Here is a 22,146-nt window from a genome sequence, read left to right on the forward strand (position 1 = left end):
TCATGAAATTTTATCTACTTTACTATTTACTCATATAAGACCAACGGTCCGGTTAATAAACCCAAAGCTTGTTAGCAAACGAGTTTGTGTTGGAGAAAACCACCAACCTTGAGCTAAATGCTAACCCTTTTTTCCTGCAGTACTTTATCATAACCACAGAGAGGCGGGGCTTATAGAAAACCATCAGCTGGACTTAATCTGGAGCATTTTAATGGGATTAAAATGTTTTCACATTAATGACTGCATGTAAACTTTTACAGGAAAACAAGTGATGATGAGGGCCGACCCTTTCAGATGCCTTTGAGGTCTGCTCTGCTCTGACCGTGATGACAGGAAGTGCGAAGGTGAAGGTGACTTTACAATGTGGACGTTTTGGCGTGCGCGCGTGCGTCACTCCTCCGTCTCCTCTTCTTCGCTGTAGTCGCTCAGAGGAAACTCACGACTCTCTTTGTGTGTGTTGTAGCTTTTCCTGTGCATCACACACTCCTGATCAATGATCGCCTGCAACACACACACACACACACACACATTTATGTGCCGCAATAAACACCAATCAGTAACGGCTTATGCATACTGTAATCACATTTTCCAGTAACAGTAATGTGGAGAGTTACTGTCATAAAGGAAGTAAACACATTACAGTTACGTGCGTTATCCTCAGTTATCTGCAGGCCAGGTGGACAAAAAGAAAAAAAAAATCTAACTTTTTTCTTCTCAGGTCACGTGCAGGGAGGAGGACGTGGTGGAGGATCTACAGCTTCAGAGGAGCTGAGATATGGATGCTACTTTTATTTTTATGCTACAAAAGAACTAGAGCGCGATGGTGAAGTGCAAACTGCGTCCAGGACAGAAACGCTAAAACAAAAGAAAGAACTCAGAGAGATGCGCTGACCCCAGACCAGCAGCAGAGCCCGACTTTCAGCAGGTAACAAAGGCGGTGATGAGCGGTCGGCCCGCAGCCTCCATTTCCACCTGTTTCTGCAGCAGAATCGGTGTGAAAGTCGCTCTGAAGTCTCTGTGCTGGTTTCCATCTTTGCTTTGTGTTTGTACGTGTAATTGACAGAAAGCTTGTGTGTGTGTGTCCGTATTAGGATCGAGGTGTGTGCTGCTGTGTGGGGCTGTAGTCTCAGGTCTGTATTGTTAACTGATAATTATGGTGTTTCAGGTCATGTATGGAGTAATGAGAAATTACTTTCTTCAGTGAGTAATTGAGTAACATATTGCATAACTTTTAAGAAAACTAACTAATAACGTGTAATCCATTACTTTTTTGAGTAATGACCTCAGCACTGCCCACATTTCCTGATGTTAAAAAACATTTTCTGCAGTGTTCGCTCGTAAACATCTGGATTCCAGCTGGGATCAGTTCCTCCTGCATCGCTAGGGCTGCTGGGCTGTAATGTGCTGACCGTCCCATTAGCCAATAACATTCTTTGTACCCTCTGGTAGGACTTTCAGTTGCTCCCCTCAAACCTGAGTTTACCTGCATAGCCACTTACTGCACTTTGATAACGATTATTTCCCTGGTCAGTTCTACAAATTGATGAATGTTTTTTGACATTTCCACAGTCTGCATTGCTGCTAATCTCTTCTCCGTGGAAACCTAAATCCAAACAAGTAGTTTTTGGAGCTCCAACAGTTTGAAAGGATAAAGTAAATAAAACTGAAACAACAGGAAAACCATGTTTAGAGACGGAAGTCCAGGCAGCTCATGAACCATGGTCTCCTGGCTGATAAATCTGTCACTCCAACCTCGGAGGATGGAACTGCTGGGCCAATGATACCAAAACACACTAAACAGGAAGTCAGAGTGACTGAAAAAAAAAAAACGGCTTTAGGTCCTGAAAACAAGAGTAACACACACCCACACACACAGAGGGTGGATTATGGCTGTATGTCTCTGTAATCTGTATGTAATTGGCTGCTTATTAAGCAGAAATGTTTCCTCTGCAGCTTTGAAGGCAGCTGCCTCTGATCTGTGATCAGTCTAATCATTGTGTAATGACTTCACACACACGCTTTGGCTCCAACATCACAGAAACACTCATACTTCCTGCTGATGTGTCGGGACCTGCTGCGGCCCTCAGTGCATCTGAGCCAATTTTCATACCCAGACTAATTTACCCCCCCAAAACCAAACCATGCTGAGAGTTGTCAGAACTCTGTTGAGGACACAGACACACGACGCCCTGCAGGAGTTTATCCTGAGCGACCAATTGTGACAGAGACGGAGGTTTCCCACCAAACAGCATCAATAACAACAGGTGGAAGCAGGGAACCTGCGTTTAGTATGCTGGCTGAAATCTGACCTGTCCATATGTAGAAGAAAACAATAAAAAAAAGATTTAAACACCCAACAGGTGACATCACAGTGGCTACGTCCATCTTTGATGTACAGCTGATGGCTGCAGCTGACCTGCAGTGCTGACTTTGGTGATCACACCGCACCTACACAATCGTCTACTTCAGTTCTTCTTCTTCTTCTTCTTCGTCTTCCAGCTGCTCCTTTCAGGCATCTCCACAGTGAATAATTTTCCTCCATCTAACCCTTTCCCTGCATCCTCCTCTGTCACACCAACCCTCTGGATGACCTCCTTCACTACATACATAAATCTTCTCTAAGGTTTTCCTCTTCTCCTCTTTGCCAGGAAGTTCCATCTTCAATATATTCACTATCTCTCCTCTGCACATGTCCAAACTATCTCAGCCTCACCTCTCTGACGCTGAGCTATCCCTCTAATGTCCTCATTTCTAATCCTGTCCGTCCTGGTCACTCCCAATGAGGATCTGAACATCTTCAGCTCTGCCACCACAACGGCCACATCCTCCTGTCTTTGTGTCAGTGCCACCATCTCCAAATCATTCATCATAGCACGTCTCACTACCATCTTGTAAACCTCCCCTTTCACTCTTGCTGTTCTCCTTCTGTCACAGATCACCCCCCACTCTTTTCTCCACCGATGAGCTTTATTTACCATCTTCTCTTCTCGGACAGCAGGGTTACGTAACAGGAAGCAGAGCGGCGCGTACAGGATATTGATCACACCGATGAACACCATGAGACAGGGAAAACCCACTGCCTGGACCAGAGCGCCCCCTGTGGATGGCCCTGGAATAACAGGAAGAGATTTTAATATCATTATCTTTTTACTGTCCATTGTGTGTATTTGTGAATATGTTACCTATAGCAAAGCCCATGCACAGCGCCACATCAGCAATGGCGTAGACACTGCCGTAGACAGAGGCATGGCGGATGTCAACCAGGTAGCCCATAATGGCCATCATGGAGGAGTCCACCATACCTGAAGGACCACAGTGCATTGCACGTGTCATCACAGTCAACATGGTAAAAGAGTGGAACACAATGAATTCAAATTTATCTATATAGCACCACACAACATCAGTTGTCTCAAGGTGCTTTATATTGTCTGGGCAAGACCCTACAATAATTCAGGAAAACCCAGTAGCCAGATGACCCCCTATGAGCAGCACTTGGTGACAGTGGGAAGGAAAATCTCCCTTTAAACAGGTAGAAACCTCCAGCAGAACCAGGCTCAGGGAGGGGCAGCAATCTGCTGAGACTGGTTGGGCACGAGGGGAGGGAGACAGGACAAAAGGCACATTGTGGAAGAGAGCCAGAGATTAATAATAACTAATGATTAAATGCAGAGTGGGGTATAAACAGAGTGAAAAGAAGTGAATGAAGAAGAAACAGGCCTGGGGTGCAAGGGAGCCTCCCAGCAGCCTAGGCCTATTGCAGCGTAACTAAGGGAGGGTTCAGGGTCACCTGATCCAGCCCTAACTATAATCTTGATCAAAAAAGAAAGTTTTAAGCCTAATCTTAAAAACAGAGAGGGCGTTTATCTCCTGAATATAAGCTGGGAGCTGGTTCCACTGAAGAGGGGCCTGAAAGCTGAAGGCTCTGCCTCCCATTCTACTCTTAAGTATCCGAGGAACCACAAGTAAGCCAGCAGTCTGAGAGCAAAGTGCTCTATTGGGGTGATACGGTACTATGAGGTCTTTAAGATAAGATGGGGCCTGATTATTCAAGACCTTGTATGTGAGGAGAAGGATTTTAAATTAAATTCTGGATTTAACAGGGAGCCAATGAAGAGAAGCCAATATGGGAGAAGTCTGCTCTCTCTTTCTAGTCCCTGTCAGATAAAAAGTCTGAGAAATCAGACAGAAACTCAGAGGATGGGCCAGGTGAATGACAGGTGAGAAGAGCAAATAAACAGGTTTTTGAATTTTCCAATTAGAGTGGACAAGGCTAAGAGTCCAACTTTCAAATGAATTAAAACTTTGTCTGGGTCTTTGGTTAAATAATAAGTGGAAAACTGCTGCTGCTGCGGCTACTCCTCCTCAACCTGTGCTTCGAGGATTCTGACAGTTAGTGTGACTCATTTAAATTCATTTAAACTAACATATTCGTCATGCTGTAACCAGGTTTCTGTAAGGCAGAATAAATTAGTTTTTTCAATCAATTACTAAATAATTTACTAACAGGGATTTAGAAGAGAGAGACTTAAGGTTTAATAATCCACATTTAACTGTTTCACTCTTTGGTGCAGTTGAAGATGCTATATGTGTTCTTTCTTTGTGAATTTTTATCCTTAAGTTGTTTTTTGCTAGTTTTTGGTGGTCTGGGAGCAGACACCATCTCTATGGGGATGGGGATTTAGGGGGGATGGCAGGAGGAGAGAAGCTGCAGAGAGGCATGTAAGACTGCATCTCTGCTTCCTGGTTTCAACCCTGGGTAGTCACATTTTTGGGGGTTTAATAAATTGGGCCAGATTTCTAGAAATGAGAGCTGCTCCATCCAAAGTGGAATGGATGCCATCTCTCCTAACAAGACCAAGTTTTTCCCAGAAAGTTTCCCAATTAGATAATTTGGAATAATAATAATGAATAATGTGCTTTGTAGATGTAAAGCACATTTTCATTCATTTCTGTTTAGGACTACGTTTCCTCTTCACAGTCACCCATCTTGCCTGATTTCCTGGGTAGCTAACAGTGGCTAAGCTACCTTGGTCTGCACGAACTACTGGGGCCTGGCTAGCCACAGGATTTTCCAGGGTGCGGAGCCGGGTCTTCCCATTCACTGCTCCTGGCCTGCAAGGCTACAAACAAGGCTACTTTTATTACAAGTACCATTACTGCTAAAGGAGGTCAATTAATTAAAGCCGCAAGCGGCGATGATAGGGCCCTCGCACCCGGTGCAAGTCAATCTATGGCGCGCTCGAGCCGTGCCACACTCTGAGGTTTTTTGATCGTGATGGTGTACAGAATGTATATACCCAATTTCATACATTTCCGGGAAAGTAAATTTTTGCTCTCCATATAAACCCAGTATATGGAGAGCAGTATTTGGGGGGTGGTCAGGGCTGCAGCATGCAAAATGGGGCATGGGTCTAATTTACTTTTTTGATCAGGATGATGTCAAGAATGTTGGAAAAAAGTTTCATGCATTTCCGAGAAACGAATTCTGTGGATCGCCATACAAATTTTCATTTGCTTCTGTAGGGGGCGATATTGCACCTAGAGCCTTGAATCCATAAGTATGGGTTCAGCCTGGCTCTGTACATGAGTGATTACATTTTTAGGCTGATCGGGCAAAGCATGTGCGAACGAGTGCACAAACAATTTTGTGGCAAGAAAGAAAAACGAAGGCCAACTTCATCGGCCTGGTGTGACAAGGCCGTCGAATATTCTACAAAACCTTCAACAACTTTTGATGCCCTGCTTGTCTAGATGATGCTGAGCCATTTTGGTCTCACTGGGTCAAATCCCTTAGATCAGGGGTGCCCAAAATCACGGCCCACAGGCCGCTTCCGGCCCCGTCCCTACCTCTGGTCTGCGAATTGATGTCAAAAATAACATACAATTTGGCCCTTTAAGTTACTTTTTTGACATTTCGCCTTCCCCTCCAATTAAGAGGTTGGCAAGAAAAGTCTGGTCCGGTGTGAAATGTTCTGGGGGAAACTCCATTCTGGCTGTACTGAACACTCCTGGACAAATAAATGTGTTGTTACACATTTAACATGTCACCTATCGCAAATCCCAGGCCTCCGTTTGGTCCGATCAGACCGTAGATGCTGGTGGCAAAAGGAACCTGAAATACACACAGGAAGCATTACAGTTAAATGTGAGGTTTGGTTCCTGACTTAAATGCACTTTCTTCAGAAAGTGCATTTAAGTCAGGAACCAAGACTTGCCTAGTTAAAACAAGCACACTGGCAAGCCACAAACCAATGCCAGCAAACTTTATGTTGAGGGCAGGTTGCTGTAAGCACATAAAGGTTGATAAGGGCTTTGGCTGATAGAAACCTGACTACTTCATCTACAAAAGCTAATGTTACTTACATGGTGGAAAAACAAGTTTACAGTTTACGAGCAGAGTGTATGTGAATAAGTACATTTTTAAGCTTTGATGTAGGCTTTAACTTGTAATTTGTGCTTCTCTGCATGGCTGCTTATTTTAGCAAAAGGAGTTTCCTGGGAAAACTTGCAGGGTTCAGTCTTAAGGCCCTTACACACCGGACGCGTTGCATAAAAACAGCACGAAATTCCAAATCTTTCAGATGCGAACTTGTTGTGTAACCTATGTACACACCAGACGTGTTGCGCTTTTGCGACTAAATCATCCTTATAACACGCAGTGTGAAAAAAATGCAGTTGATGTAAAGCGATGATGTAATGAGGTCCTGATGTTTCTAAACAAGAGAAGGAAGAAACAGATTCTGGGTTCATCCAACTCTCATGAGAAAGCATTAGCATGGAGAGTTTCACGGTTTGATCCCAGAGTTGGGGTGTGTGTGAGAGGTAAAATATATCATTGTATATTCAGTGTATTGGTGTGTGTTTTGAGCTATGAGCTCACATGTTGCTAAATGCAGCGCTCTGATTGGTCAGATCAGTTTATTCACTTGCAAAAGTCAGAAAAATCGAACTTGATATGAAAAAATTAATGCTGCACATTTGTCCTGTGAAATGATGCGATCAGTGTGAACAGCTGCATTAAGAACAGGCAAGTCCAAAAAATATTTTAACGCACAAAACACGTAATTTGTGCGTCTGCTGTGTAAAGGCCTTCAGACAGACGGCGAGGAGGCACTGCTCCTTCACACTCAAAGGAGCTGGGTGAGGTGGTTCTGATCAGGATGCCTCCTGGGCACCTTTGAGAAGCTGTTGGAAACATTATATATCTCATCTAAACTGGGAATGCTTAGTCTGCTACCACTGCTGCACAAATCCAAATAAGAAAATGAATGGATGGATGAACCAGTTAAGGATGGATGGGTTAAACATTGGTTAGTGGGATGAAAGGATAGATAGCTGACAGGAAGAGGGTTGCCATAGCTGGATGGATAATTTATAGTAAGATTTAAAAAAAACAGATGGATGAATGAGTGGCTGATGGAAGGATGAGTGAATGATGGAATTAATTATGTTGTACTCACACACAGGAGACTGATACCAACGATAAACATCCCTAACATGGAGCAGAGCCACCTGGAGACAACAAACACTCATCAGCCTCTCATAGCTGCTGGTTTACCAGAAACCCTCAGCATCAGGTCTGAACTGGATCTTAATAGTCCACTTTCCTGAAGAGTTAATCTGCTGATTTAACCGCTGGACGGATTCCCAGGAAACATCTTGTGGACTGAGGGATCTATCAGAAGGATTTGATCAATGTAGAGCTTAAAAACCGGAGAAGAAAGCTTAAGGTTTGAGCTGCTGATCAGCTCAGATATGGTTTGTCTTTACTTGATTAATCCCTGTGAAACACTTTGAAACACTCTTCTGAAAAGAGTCAGTATAAAGTTTCTTATAATTAAAGTTTGCTATTTGTATGAGATGTGTCTCATCTGGCAGCTCCAACAGGAAACACCAACACTCCCTCCAGACAGGGGCTGCCTGGTTCCTGGCCTCTGATTCTGTGCCCAGGCCAGCCTCCTCACTCTGAGACTTTGAAAAACTTACATGGACTTACATGGACATGCACATGAACTCAGTCCTCACAGAGATAGATAGGTAAGAACTTACCGTCCCATCTTATTGGCCAGAACTCCAAACAGGTTTGTTCCTATCAGGTAGGACACACTGGCAGGAAGGAAGGCAATACCTGCAACACAACATGCACCTGCTGGGGTCAATGTCACATGATCATCTGTAGCTTTTTCAGTAACTTCTGCTAGTTTAAGACCCTTCCTGAAAGTCCTGTTATCTAGAACTCTGCATTGAAAGTCTCACCCCGGGGGTGAATTCACAGTGAACAACCCCGATTAATGTTGAACAAATGATGAGTGCGCTTGTGGTTTAACTCCTCACTGGATACACTTGCCACACCATCTTTATCTTGGAAAATGTGACCGATGAAGGCACCTTGAAAGAAAAGATGATGTTTGCTCTGTTTGGAAGTTTGAACTTCTGTGGTGAAGTCAGAAACCAAAGTACAAGAGCTCAGAAGTGGAAAGTCTGGATTGGTCCAAAACGAAGAGTTTGCTGGAGAGGTGCCAGTTTTAAACTGAGTAAGGTTTCTAAATTTTGCAGGTCTGTTCCTGGAATTTCTTGATAATACTTTCAAGGACTGTGTGTAAAATAAACAACAGGGTTACCTACACTACCTTAGCCTGGACTGTCCCTTATAGTGACCAAATGTCGGCTACAAAGACATGAGAAGCAAATTGCTTTTTAGGTAGTTGCGTCTCGAAAGTCCTCTATGATGCTCCATTATGGGACAATATGACCTAGAAATTTAGAATTTGAATTATTAATTTTAAAACTACATTTTAACCTCAAAGGCCTGAACCACACACTGGAGGATCCTTCAGAGGTGATGTTTTACCTCAGAGGTGCAAATTTCAGATCCAAATGAAGAAACAAGAGGCTCTGGGTTGTTTTTAGTAAAGTTGAAGAACAGCACAGAGGTGCTGATAAGTTATCTGTGAGTTTGCTACTCCAAGCAGCAACGTTCATCAAAATAAAACACTGATTACAGCAGCTTTATGCAAAGTGTTTGAAGATGCAGAAAAGGCTTAGGAGCAGGAAGAAAGGAACGTACCCAGCTGCCATTTTGGGGAGCACATTGTCTGCATCATCCAGATAGGCAGAGTCGGCTCCAGGATGGCCACGCCCATGTTAGCAAAGCACAGAGACCCTGCAGACGCATACAGAGATTCACATAGGTTACTACCGTGATCTGATAGGCAGGACTTTCACACCTGTCTATTCAAGGTGTGCTGCTGCTGCTTTTTTTGGTTTGGTGATCAAATATGGATCGCAAACCAACCTGCTGAGTTTTTCCTCCTCCATCCCTAACTGAAACAATATTCCAAATAATTCCACTTTATTCCAACATGGTGTATTTCCCATTAATTTGTCATTTTTGTCTTTGAGTCAAGCTAACTTTGTTCTCTCGTCACCTCAGTTGCAGAGATTTATACGAGGAGAATATGAGGAGTATCTGCAGACTTCCAAAAACATGATTTCTGTTTTGAATGAATAAGCCCCAAACATGCAGTTCATAAAGTCAGCTTACCTGCACTGATGAGGATGTATGGATCTTTCAGCAGGGTCAGTAACGGTGTTCCCTCCACACTCTGAAAACACAGAAACTACGAGCTGAAGCTGGACAACATGGAGAACCAACAAGAACCTGAGCAGAAACTGTCAGAGCCCAAAATAAGCATAGAGAACCATCCACTCTGTTAAAGCCATATATAATTTTTAATCAGCAAAAAAATAAATTTCTGGTTATGCTTCAGGTTGCTCCATTTGTTCCTGTTTTCTTCCATATTTTGGGTCATTTGCTCCCAATATTTGCTGTTTTCTCCCCAGTTTCGCCCAATCTCTGCCCCAAATCTTTGCCTTTTATTTCATTCAGTTTTAGCACAGTTGTGATGTAGCATACTGTTCAAAATTTTCAGTTTTTACTTTTTATGTTTCCTAAAATTTCAGAACTTCTTGATTAAATGCAAAAGACAAGTATTGGTAACTCAGGTTGCTCTTGATTGTATCTTTGCTCAGCTTGTTCTGTGCCAGCTGGGATTCTCCATCTGTGTCTTCAGCCGACTTTTCCTGTGCTGGAAAAGTGGCAGTTGGACAGAAAATCATAACATTATACTTGCCCTAGCTAAGCACATGGTTCATGGTGGCTCACCACTAGATTATCTTACAAGCATAGAAAACCTGGCCAAGAGACACCTGCCCAAGAGGGCAGCAACATTCCCAAAGAGATGTAAGTGCACAGGATGTAAAGGAACTATAAGCCAGTGAGTCTGTTATTTCAAATGTCACAAACAAAACCATTTGACTTAATAAGCAGATGAGAGTGTTTCAGAGTGGACTCACCCCAGGAGAGATCTTTGATGGCTGCAGGATGCACAACTGCAATGCTACAACACACACACACAAACACACACACAGCTGGAGTGAGGCTTGTGAGCTGGTTTGGCTTAAACACAGACATAGTCACATGACATCAACCAGACCTTTGTGAACTTTTATCTTTGAATGATCTTTTATCTTTCAAGCTAAACAATTTAGTCATCGCCATCATGGTGTTTTCAAACCAGATTTCATAAATGAGGGGTGGAGCTGCAGCTGTTTTACTCTCATTTTTGACTCAAATGGGGCCATAATTTATAAAATGAACACCATGTTGTGTTTAACCATCACCCTCTGGGTCTGAGTGCCAAAACCTGCAGTTCCTCTGATGGCCACATGAGGCTCGCAATGGCTGAAAACAATGGTTGGCATCAAAGTGGTTACACCTGTCATCCTCATCCTGCATTACAGGTGCTGGTCATAAAATGAGAATATCATGAAAAAGTTGATTTATTTCAGTAATTCTGTTCAAAAAGTGAAAATTGTATATTATATTCATTCATTACACACAGACTGATATATTTCAAATGTTTATTTCTTTTAATTTTGATGATTATAACTGACAAATAATGAAAACCCCAAATTCAGTATCTCAGACAATTAGAATATTATGAAGAGGTTCAATATTGAAGACACCTGGTGCCACATTCTAATCAGCTAATTAACTAATTAACTAATCAGCTAATTAAATCAAAACACCTGCAAAGGCCTTTAAATGGACTCTCAGTCTAGTTCTGTAGGCTACACAATCATGGGGAAGACTGCTGACTTGACAGTTGTCCAAAAGATGACCTCTGACACCTCGCACAAGGAGGGCAAGACACCAAAGGTCATTGCTAAAGAGGCTGGCTGTTCACAGAGCTCTGTGTCCAAGCACATTAATAGAGAGGAAGGAAAAGATGTGGTAGAAAAAAAGTGTACAATAGGGATAACCACACCATGGAGAGGATTGTGGAACAAAACCCATTCAAAAATGTGGGGGAGATTCACAAAGAGTGGACTGCAGCTGGAGTCAGTGCTTCAAGAACCACCACACACCAGGGTTATTATAGTTAATGAAAACGAACGAAATAACGAAAACTGAAATTGAAAAAACATTGTCGTTAACTGAAATAAATAAAAACTACAATTAAAAGGAAAAAACGATAACTAACTAAAACTGTATTGTGAGTTTAAAAAACTAAATAAAACTAACTGAAATTATTGTGGATTGATAATTTTTCTGCTCTCCGAGTTTAAGCTGGGAGCGCCGTCGGGCAGCTGTGTGCGTGCGTGTGCACGAGAAAGCGGCAGTCGCTCTGAACCGACCGGGTTCAGAGCGGGTCCACGCTGCCGCAACGCTGTGGTTAACCTGTTCAGTTCTTGTGCGTTTCCGTCTACTTTATCAGTGAGAGAATAACAATCAGGAATAATAATCAAAGCATCAGTATAAGGACTCACAAATGTCAGCAGATTCCTGGAGGGAGACTGCTGTCGGAATGGACGTGAGGAAATGAAGGAAGTGGAAAAACAGGGACAAATATGTTTGCAGCCAAAAAACTGAGTACAAAGAGCGAGGACCAAAAAAAGTCTCAGCTGGCACTGCAGCACACGACCACAAGGTAATTAACACACACAATACACACAGCTACACAAGCATAAATGCGGACATGAGGTCGGGCACTTCTGTAGGTTGTGTACAGAGGCTGCAAAGACCCTGCAAGTTTAATTAGCAGCATCTAACCAAGCTAGCTCCAAAATAGAAGAAGCTTCAGGTGGTGAGAACATCAGGATGCAGCTGGATTTGAGCTTTGACTCCTTCAAAGAGTTTGTTTTTGTCAAACACCACATGTAGGTGTTGTTAATCTACTGCACTGACACTGGCGTTTATTGGGAGTTTATTGTAGAATTTATTGAGTTTGGAGTTCCTGTTTTTCTTTGTTTCTCCCTGTTGATGTTCATGTGTGTCCTAATTATTAAACATTTAGCATGTAGTGCTTCTGTCTTGTGAACCGTTGGTTGTTGAATATATTTCTTTATGGTATCTTTTGTTGAGTTTTTATTACACAATAGTCACTTTTGCGCATTGAATCTTGCACCTGACAAAGTATGAAAATACTAAAACTAATACTGAAACTAACGAAACTAAACTAAAACTAAGCATTAAACCTAAAATAAAAACTAATAAAAACGAGCAAAACCACTCTGAAAACTAATTCAAACTAACTGAATTAGAGAAACAAAAGTAAAAACGAACTAAAACTAAACTATAATGTAAAATCCAAAACTATTATAACCCTGCCACACACAGACGTATGCAGACATGGGTTTCAGCTGTTGCAGTCCTCGTGTCGAGCCACTCTTGAACAAGAGACGGCGTCAGAAGCATCTCTCCTGGGCTAAAGACAAAAAGGACTGGACTGCTGCTGAGTGCTCCAAAGTTATGTTCTCTGATCAAAGTCAATGTTGCATTTCCTTTGGAAATCAAGGTCCCAGAGTCTGGAGGAAGAGAGGAGAGGCACAGAATCCATGTTGGCTGAGGTCCAGTGTAAAGTTTCGACAGTCAGTGATGGTTTGGGGTGCCATGTCATCTGCTGGTGTTGGTCCACTGTGTTGGTCCACTGGCAGCTGTCTACCAGGACGTTTTAGAGCACTTCATGCTTCCTGCTGCTGACCAACTTTATGGAGATGCAGATTTCATTTTCCAACAGGACTTGGCACCTGCACACAGTGCCAAAGCTACCAGTACCTGCTTTAAGGACCATGGTATCCCTGTTCTTAATTGGCCAGCAAACTCACCTGACCTTTAACCCCATAGAAAATCTATGGGGTATTGTGAAGAGGATGATGTGACACACCAGACCCAATAATTCAGAAGAGCTGAAGGCCACTATCAGAGCAACCTGGGCTCTCGTAACACCTGAGCAGTGCCACAGACTGATCGACTCCATGCCACGCCGCATTGTTGGAGTAATCCAGGCAAAAGGAGCCCCAACTAAGTACTGCGTGCAGTACATACTCATACTTTCAATGTTCATACTTTTCAGTTGGCCAACATTTCTAAAAATCCTTTTTTTGTATTGGGCTTAAGTAATATTCTGAGATACTGAATTTGGGGTTTTCATTAGTTGTCAGTTTAATCAAAATGAAAAGAAACAAACACACAGTCTGTGTGTAATGGAATTTGAATGGAATTAATGAAATAAATCAACTTTTTCATGATACTCTAATTTTATGACCGGCACCTGTGGTAACAGCCTTGTTTCCAGGTTTACCTCCATCAAACACAGCCAGAAAGGCCAGGATCAGGAAGGGGGCGCTCTTTCCCACGAAGTCATACATCACGCTGCCGAATGGAGCTCCGACTGAAACACAGCACACTAATCATATAAACAAAATACAATAAAATCGTTCAACTCTAACAGCATTCAGTGGATTTCTTATTAACGATGAGGTTCTGAACATGTTATTGAACATGAGGGGGCGCTATTTGAGCACACCAAGAACAAACTGTTTTTCCCTGATTACATGTCAATAAAATGGTGAATAATATAATATGTTGGTTTTTAATGTTATTTTAATGATAGTACAGAAGCTCAGAAGTTCACAGATTATACACAGGTGCAGTTCACTTGTGCAGGTGTTAACACGGTATTCGTACTCCGATGCAGTTTGTTTATGGTGTGAACGTGATCTGACCCAGCTACCGGGTGTATGCTGCAAGTCTGAGCTAAACACCTTCCCATAGCCACGTGTGCTTTGCATTCTGGGACACAAAATCGTGCACAAATGGTCAGTACAGACTAGCAGCTAGCTGCGAAATGAACGTAAATTCTCCATGTTCTCCACTCGGTCAGAACGCAGAACCTTCTTCCTGTATTTTTGAGGTTTTCACCCCACACACATCTGACCAATAAGTGGACTGAATGTTCTCACATGGTTTGTTGTGAAGCATTTTGGTTCACTTTGAGTTCACCAGTTTTTTCTGTGTGAAAAGGAACCAAAGAACAGGAAAAAGCTTTGAGTTTACAGACTCATCAGCTGATTCGGAGCAGGTTAAAGAAGAGCAGGTGTGAAAACACAGTGAATCTGTTCAATATGCTGCGAGTGTGTTTGCGACTCACTCAGGACTCCCATGGCCAGTCCTCCCAGTGCAATGCCCATTGCGATGCCTCTCTCCTCATCATCTGTGTACACACTGGCCAGCATGCCCAAACCTACAGAACACGAGGACGTAATGTTCTTTCTTATCATGATCCAGCACTATTCCTGTAAAAAGCAGCTGTATGGCATTTTCTCTGTAACAAATGGATGTTTTTATTGTTAAACTGGAGAGAAAGCTCCAGTGCCAAGGTCACATTTTACTTGAGTTTTGTCATGTGGCCACTTGAGGTGGCTTCACTTTACACTTAACATATGTATACATTTTAACAACCAGGCTTGCACAAACTCTAAAATCCATTCTTTAAAGAAAAAAATATTCCTTCTTCCTCACTGGATGACCTCATATTTCTATAAACTCTCTGGACCCTGGCAGGGACTTCCTGTCCTGAGTGCTTACAGATGTGATTACAGGTCCTGTTAAACACTATTTGCTGTTTCAGTTGTGAAGTGCCAACCTGCCACTGAGGAGAAGGATGAGCCGATTCCCTGCAGAGAGCGAGCGAAGAACAACAGAGCGTACGTCCCTGAGAAGGCAAACACTGACAGAAACAGCCAGGATTACACATTTCTGCAGAGAAAACACCCCTGAGTGTGTGTGTGTGTGTGTGTGTGTGTGGGTGTGGGAAACAACTTACTGATGGTTGACATAAACATGATGATGAAACCAGCAAACATGGGGATGTGATAGCCAATCCTACAGAGAAAAATAACGTTTTCATTCAGCAAACAGTTTGAAACCAAGCAGAGTTCTTCCCATGTGGAGTTTGCATGTTTTCCCTGTGACTGTCTGGGTTCTTTCTGAGTTCTCCAGCATCCTCCCACAGTCCAAAGACATGCAGTTAGTGGGGTTAGGCTAACCGGAGATGCCGATAGGTGTGATTGTCTGTCTCTCTGTTAGCCCTGTGATAGATGGGATAGACTCCAACCCCACACCCCACTCCGCCCCATCATGGATAATAATAATAATAATAATAATAATAATAATAATAATAATAATAATAATAATAATAATAATAATAATAATAATAATAATAATAATAATACCTGTTAGTCAGTGGACCAACAAAGGGGTTGACAAGCAGCTGGATGAGAGCTTTAGAGGCAAACAACAACCCAACTCGAACATTTTCCTCTTCCAGAAACAAACTGTCCTGAAGGCAGGAAGAGTCCTACAGGAAAGGAAAGGAAAGGAAAGGAAAGGAAAGGAAAGGAAAGGAAAGGAAAGGAAAGGAAAGGAAAGGAAAGGAAAGGAAAGGAAAGGAAAGGAAATCAATACAGCCAAAACAAGTAGACAAATAAGGAAGTCGAAACAAGGAAGAGAAATAAAGTTTGGAAAGAAGTGAAAAAATGGGCAAACAAAACAAGGTGGTTAATAATAGAGAGGAGGTGACCAAAAGAAAGGAATAAAAACAAGAAAAAGAAAGGCAACAAAGATAAAATGTTTCAAAGACATGAGGAAACAGTAGGAGAGGACGAGAGGAAAGGAAACAGATGAGATCAGGAAATAAAAAAAGTGTAGAAGGAAAAAGTAAAAAAAACAATGAGAAAAATGAGAAGAAGAAATAAGAAAAAAGGAGACAAAACAGCAATAGAAAAAGAAAGTAGACAAAAATAAAGGAAACAGAGAGAAATGAGGAGAGAAGCAGTAAAATTCAGAGGTGACAAAATAAAAAATTGATTAGGAAGTGATAGGCTGGTCAGGTGTAGGCCATCTCCACCTACTGTGGTCTCGTTGACCTGCAGGTCCGTGGTCACAGAGGTCTGGTCTACCGAGTCTGTGCCAGGGCTCGCTTCAGTCCAGACCTCCTGCAGGCTGAAGGTCGAGTTATCAAACAAGGACACCAGAGCTGAGAGGGTCGGGCGAGGAGACCCTGTACCTGGGATCGGTCCACGGTTACTGGGCCGAAGCAGCTGGAAGAGCTGGGAGGTCCTGCTGGAGGTCTGGAAGTTAAAGGTGGAGGAGGAAGGCTGTGAGGGTGCAGTGCCCAGGGGTGATGCATGGAGGCCGTGCAGAGGGAGCAGGGATGGCTGGGCAGTCTGGGGCTCTGGACTCGGATGCTCGATGGCATAGAGGAATGTTGGGATGATTGGCACTGCAGAAGGGAGATAAAAATGATTGATTCTGAAACACGAGGTCCTCAAATCTGAGACAGTATATATTTTTTAATTAAAAAATATATATAAAGCTGTAAAGACAAACCATTTGAGGATAAAAGACCACAGGAGAAGAAAAAGATTTAATTTGAGAGGAGACAGAAGTCGACATCACTGAGCTGACAGCACACTTTAAAGGTTCAGGTCAGGAGGTGATGAATGTGTGTGTGTGTGTGTGTGTGTGTGTGTGTGTGTGTGTGTGTGTGTGTGTGTGTGTGTGTGTGTGTGTGTGTGTGTGTGTGTGTGTGTGTGTGTGTGTGAGATGACCTTTGCAGCCTGCACATACAGTTCTGAGTCTAACCGCTAAAGACGGCGTTGACCTCGAGGTTTCCAGTTGCGTCACAAATTTGTTTCCAGCAGCTGAGCCGCCATCAGAGAGCTGCAGTCTCTATAATCATCTGTCTGCATACTTTGAGCTGTGCAGTGTTCTCATTCATGGTTCTCTGATGGCGGCTCAGCCGCTGGAGTACTGTCACGCTGAAAATACTCAGCGTGACAGTACTCCAGCCATACCTTGCCTGTAACAAATTCTGGAGGATCATTTGGCCACTTTACCTGGGCTCAATATGACACCATGTAAACAAACATCTTTGATGTGTAACATGACTAAATGTGTGTGTAAACTAATTTAGAAATCATAAAGGAAAACAGTTCCTTAAAGCTGCAGAACCTGCCTGAGAATCTTTCTGTTTTTATGTTTTCTTCAGTCTTGCATGAATCCAGTGGTGGCTGTGTGCAAATCCATAAATAAATTGTACGGAAGCTATGAAAATTTGAATTCTGCTTTGTCTTGATTCAGCCAAACTGGCTGAACAGGGCTTGAATTAGATATATAAATAGTAACGGTTCCCTCCTTACATATGAAGATATTCTGTGACATTGCTCTGACGCTCTCATCTTTCTAATCAAATATTTACTCTTCATGTTGCATCCTTTTGTGTTGTGCGTGCTTGTTCACTCACCAACCACAGTAAGCAGCATGTTGTCGAGCAGCAGAGCAACACAAACCACCACCAGGACGAGTCTGGGTGACTCTCGACTCTGATGGAGCCACGCCATGTCTGCAAAAACACACAGCCAGTCAGCCATCACTTCAGGATCACAGCAATTTACAGTCATTCCTGGAGACAAACCATAACCAATGTTTGTATAACATGTAGGCCCACCTTATGGTTTCAGAAGTCATGCTTCAAGTCCGAAGTTAAGCACCAAATAAAGATAAACATGCACACAAGTCAAGATCCATATGTCCCAAGTAAAAACTGATTCTACACACCAACACATTACAATCTGAATCCCATTTCAAGACCAATGAGCATTATGTCTCCATTAAAGTCCAAAGTAAAGACCGAAAAGTTAAACACTAAACAAAGATAAACATATCTGCTAATCTAGCCTCAGTAAAAGACAAGACACCAAGGAAGTTCCAGGTAAAGATCATTATGTCCCATTTCAAGTCTCAATTAAAGACAGTAAAGCCCCTGTCAAATACCAAATAAAGACAAACAGAAAGACAAACAACTCTCAAGAAAAGCACCAAGTGAACACCAACACATCTCCAATTTCAGACTGAAGTAAAGACCTGAAAGTTCAAATTTAAGACCAAAGTAAAGACTCAGACAAGTTGAACTTCAAGTAAACACCAACACAGCCTCAAGTCACAAGGAAAGACTATTCTGTCCCAATTCAATTAAAGGCTCAAAACTTTCAAGATAAACTCCAGATAAAGACAAAGATATCAAGTCCCAAGTCAAATTCCAATGTAAAACAAAATCATATCACAAACTAGTATTTTTTTATACCTGTGGAAAAAACCTTATTTAGAAAAATTAATTCTGTATTTGATCAAGTGGTGGGCAAAGTCAGAAGAACAACTAGTTAGCTGACACAGCATGCAAACAGGTATTTCTGCAATGAGGTTAAAGGTTGAATCTGTATGGTGTTTTTTTGGCTTCATAATGGTTCTGTGTTGCAATAAGAGCAGCTGGGCAGAGACTGAGAGCGCCGTCATATCACATTTAATCTTTAATAAAACAGCAGAACATGCTGTTATTATCAGGGACTCCACATATTAGTCTGTCTCCAGACCACAGATGTTCACTGTTGTCAGGATGGGGGTTTGGTCTCTGAACAGCAGTGTCTGGATCTGTATAGCTTGAACATCAACGGGCTGTGAATTCTTCATGTTTATCACTGACAAATCTAATGTGCCAATTATATGAATGTATCTACTAATATTTGAGGTGGCTACACAGCATAATGCTTTACACATTCTCCTAACAAGCAAAAGATCCAAGGTTTGTTCCTGGGAGGAGTCACAAATCCCTTTAGGGTTGTATCAGGAAGGGCATCTGGTATTTAACCCTATAACCCCAAATGTGCCTTTGGCAACACAGTGTACTTCAGAAGTGCCACTCTTCGCAGACTTCTGGGTACAATTACCGTAATAATCCTATATTGGATGTGAAGCACAATTTCTCAGCTTTCAGAAACCATTTGAATTTTTCCAATAGGACAAACGGTTGCAGAATTATGATAATTCAAAGTTCCTTTGATCAGCAGGCTCAGCTTGGTCTTAACCAGCTGTTCACGGCTAGTAGGGGCAAATAATGGGTGCTTCAGTAGCGATCGCCCGGCGTTATAGTGTTAACAAGTCTGCCAAATCAAAAATGCACAGCTACCTCCTGTGATGACTAAATGAAGTAGCTTTTATCTATCACCAAGTATTTTTACTCTTCGGTGAGCATACAATCATTAATGAGATAAAATAAGCTACACATATGTGATAAAAACTTAACACATCAACAAACCAAGACCAAAGTAAGGCCAAGGCTTTACCAGAGCTGGGTTATGTCCACCCTAGAATGATAACTTCAACAAGATATCTAACTTTTACACCAAAAGAACCACGTTTGTTGACCTCATGTGGACGTGGGTGGGCCAGACAATCAGAAATAGGTGCACCTCCATCAAAAATACACTGTAGGAAATGGACGAGATCAGCCCAGTAACACATGACAACAGACTGTCACAGAGTGAGCACCACTGAGGAACTGGTCAGACAGACAGAAGTGGGGAACTTTCAATCAAGGCATTTGGGCTTCAAGAGAAAAACCAAACTGTCTCAAGTATAATATGTAAAGACTAATAATTCCCAGACTGAGACAAATAGCAAGTCAACAGCCAAGTAAAGATAAAGAAGTTATCCAAGTTAAGACCAGCAGTCTCCAAGCCTTGACCCATAACCTCCAAGACAAGTCAGAAGCCTGAATTCTGAAATCAAGTTATTAAAGCAAAGACCAACAAGCCACACGTAAACACAAAAAACTCCAAAAAGGTCTAACATGTCTAAGTCTAAATTTTATCCCAAATGAAGACCAGACACCAACAGGCCCTGGATTTTAAAATGTTTAAAAAGATCCTTTAAGAGGAATTCACTGCATCTGCAGAAAACAAACTGAAGGAAAACTTTTCAGCACGTCATCAGTGTTTTTAGAGTTGTCCTCTTTAGCATGAACGTCATGTTTGCTGTCTGCTGACTGCTGATTGTTTTAGAGGCCGTTTCCTGCCTCACTAACACAGTTATCTCACATACACACACCTCCTTTTATTCTCGTATCTCCATCATCTCGTTTGCTTTGCCCCCGCCTCTGTCTCTCCTGTTTGATGGAAAACTGATTTGAAATGTAATTTTGCCGCAGAATCTTTTGTGTAATGCAGCTGCGAGGCAGAGACCTGCTGAACACACTGATGGAGATGATCTGCAGGATCTAACTTGTGTTGTATTTAATATATTAATAGTGAAACATCTAATCAAGAATCCAAAATTAGAAAAAAACACATTGTGATGCTGAGTGAGCAACAGGTGTGAGTCAATCAGAGCTGAAGTGATACGTGACCTTCAGACAGACATCATACTGACAGAAACTGTGAACAAAATTATAGTAAATTATATCTATAAAATCTTTGCATTTAGTAAAGTAAAGCATCCTAAAATAAACTGAGAATAGATGAACAAAATGATAAGAAATATACACAGAAATAAGGTTAAACAAATCTTGAAGTTAAAAAAATAAAAGCTCACAAGAAATGGAACTTTGAGTAAAATACAATGAATGAATGGATGAACATTAAGAATTGAGTAAATCTTTATTCACACAAATTAACAAAAGAAGATAAATATAAAAATTGTCAGCATTAAAATAACCTCACTGAGAAGCTAACTCAGCAACAAATAACCTATCAATAGATAAATTACTTTTCCATAAAAAATGAAATAAGAAAATCATTAGACTAAATTTAAATATCAAGTACAATTTCAATTAAAGTTTTTCAGTGAAATTTAAATGAAAAATAAGACAGTTGCTGTCTAGCTCTAAATAAATAGATATAAGAAAATAATTAAGAACAAAATAATCACAAATATACATAAATAAACAATGATAAAAAAAATATTAGCTATTAAATCTGGAAACAATGAAGTTTATTTTAAAAATTAAACATTAAAGTAAATTAAAATTAGAAATGTTATAAGTTTCATAATTATATGTCAAATCTAGTTACTATAAATGTAAGTAAATCAATAATAAATAAATAAATAAGGATCATCGAGAAAAATAAAAACTTTACTAAAACAAAGCATTTAAAAATGAAATATGCTATAAAACTCATCTATAAAAGGTTCAAATATAAACAGAACCAACTATAAACAGCAAAATGTTTCCATATTAAATGAACAGTAACAGACTTGGGTCCTACCTGTTTGATGGACGCTCGTTTTCCTAATATTTCAGATGCTGATCAATCAGCTATATATCCAACCTGAGGGGAGGAGAGATCAACGGACAGGGGAGGAAAGAGGAGGTAAGGAGAGGAGGAAGGGTGGAAGGGGAGTACGTGAGGAGGTGAATGTTATCTTCCTTTTTATTCTGACAATGACAAAAACAGACAATACGGAGACACACACACATATTTACACACAGACAACTGACACACTCGCTGACCTGTGTGTGTTTGTTTTCCTATCCTTCTGGGGACCTATGTATATTTAAGTCTTTGTGAGGACATCAATGCAACGTGAGGATGTTTAACTGTTTGATGGCTCAGATGTGGTTTTAGGGTTCGGGTTAGAATCAGGTTCACATCGGGGTCAGTGTTAAATGTTTTTAATTGAAATGGATGAAAGGTCTGGTAACGTATTACGTTGGTGAGGGTCCTCATAAAGACAGAAATACAGACCTGAGTGAGTGTAATTATGAGCATCTGCTGTCCTTTTATTGAAGCCCTGGAACAACCTGCAGGCTGCAGACCTTATCACGCGCACACATCTACATCCACACACACCAGCTCTGTTTACACTGCTGCATGAAATGCTTCATGTAAGTTTGTCATACAAGGTACCACTCACTCCACACATGAGCACAAACACATCTTATTATTCATCTAAACACAGAGTAA

At 41.5% G+C, this 22,146-nt stretch overlaps 1 protein-coding gene across 1 annotated transcript; it reads right to left on the reverse strand.

The window, feature by feature from the left end:
* Positions 1-264: 264 nt before the first annotated feature.
* On the reverse strand, positions 265-21,552 carry LOC115777864 (chromaffin granule amine transporter-like). The gene is made up of 17 exons (XM_030725880.1): positions 21,448-21,552; positions 17,652-17,750; positions 16,258-16,628; positions 15,580-15,704; positions 15,171-15,229; positions 14,991-15,074; positions 14,496-14,588; positions 13,647-13,736; positions 10,357-10,400; positions 9,545-9,605; positions 9,068-9,163; positions 8,050-8,128; positions 7,461-7,512; positions 6,049-6,112; positions 3,183-3,302; positions 2,976-3,109; positions 265-501 (listed from the first exon to the last, which is right to left on the reverse strand). Exons 2-17 carry the CDS (start codon positions 17,746-17,748, stop codon positions 391-393), a joined length of 1,680 nt encoding a protein of 559 aa, XP_030581740.1. The 5' UTR covers positions 17,749-17,750; positions 21,448-21,552; the 3' UTR covers positions 265-390.
* Positions 21,553-22,146: the final 594 nt, after the last annotated feature.

Source organism: Archocentrus centrarchus, unplaced genomic scaffold, assembly GCF_007364275.1.
Source record: "Archocentrus centrarchus isolate MPI-CPG fArcCen1 unplaced genomic scaffold, fArcCen1 scaffold_82_ctg1, whole genome shotgun sequence".
NCBI classification, from domain to species: domain Eukaryota; kingdom Metazoa; phylum Chordata; class Actinopteri; order Cichliformes; family Cichlidae; genus Archocentrus; species Archocentrus centrarchus.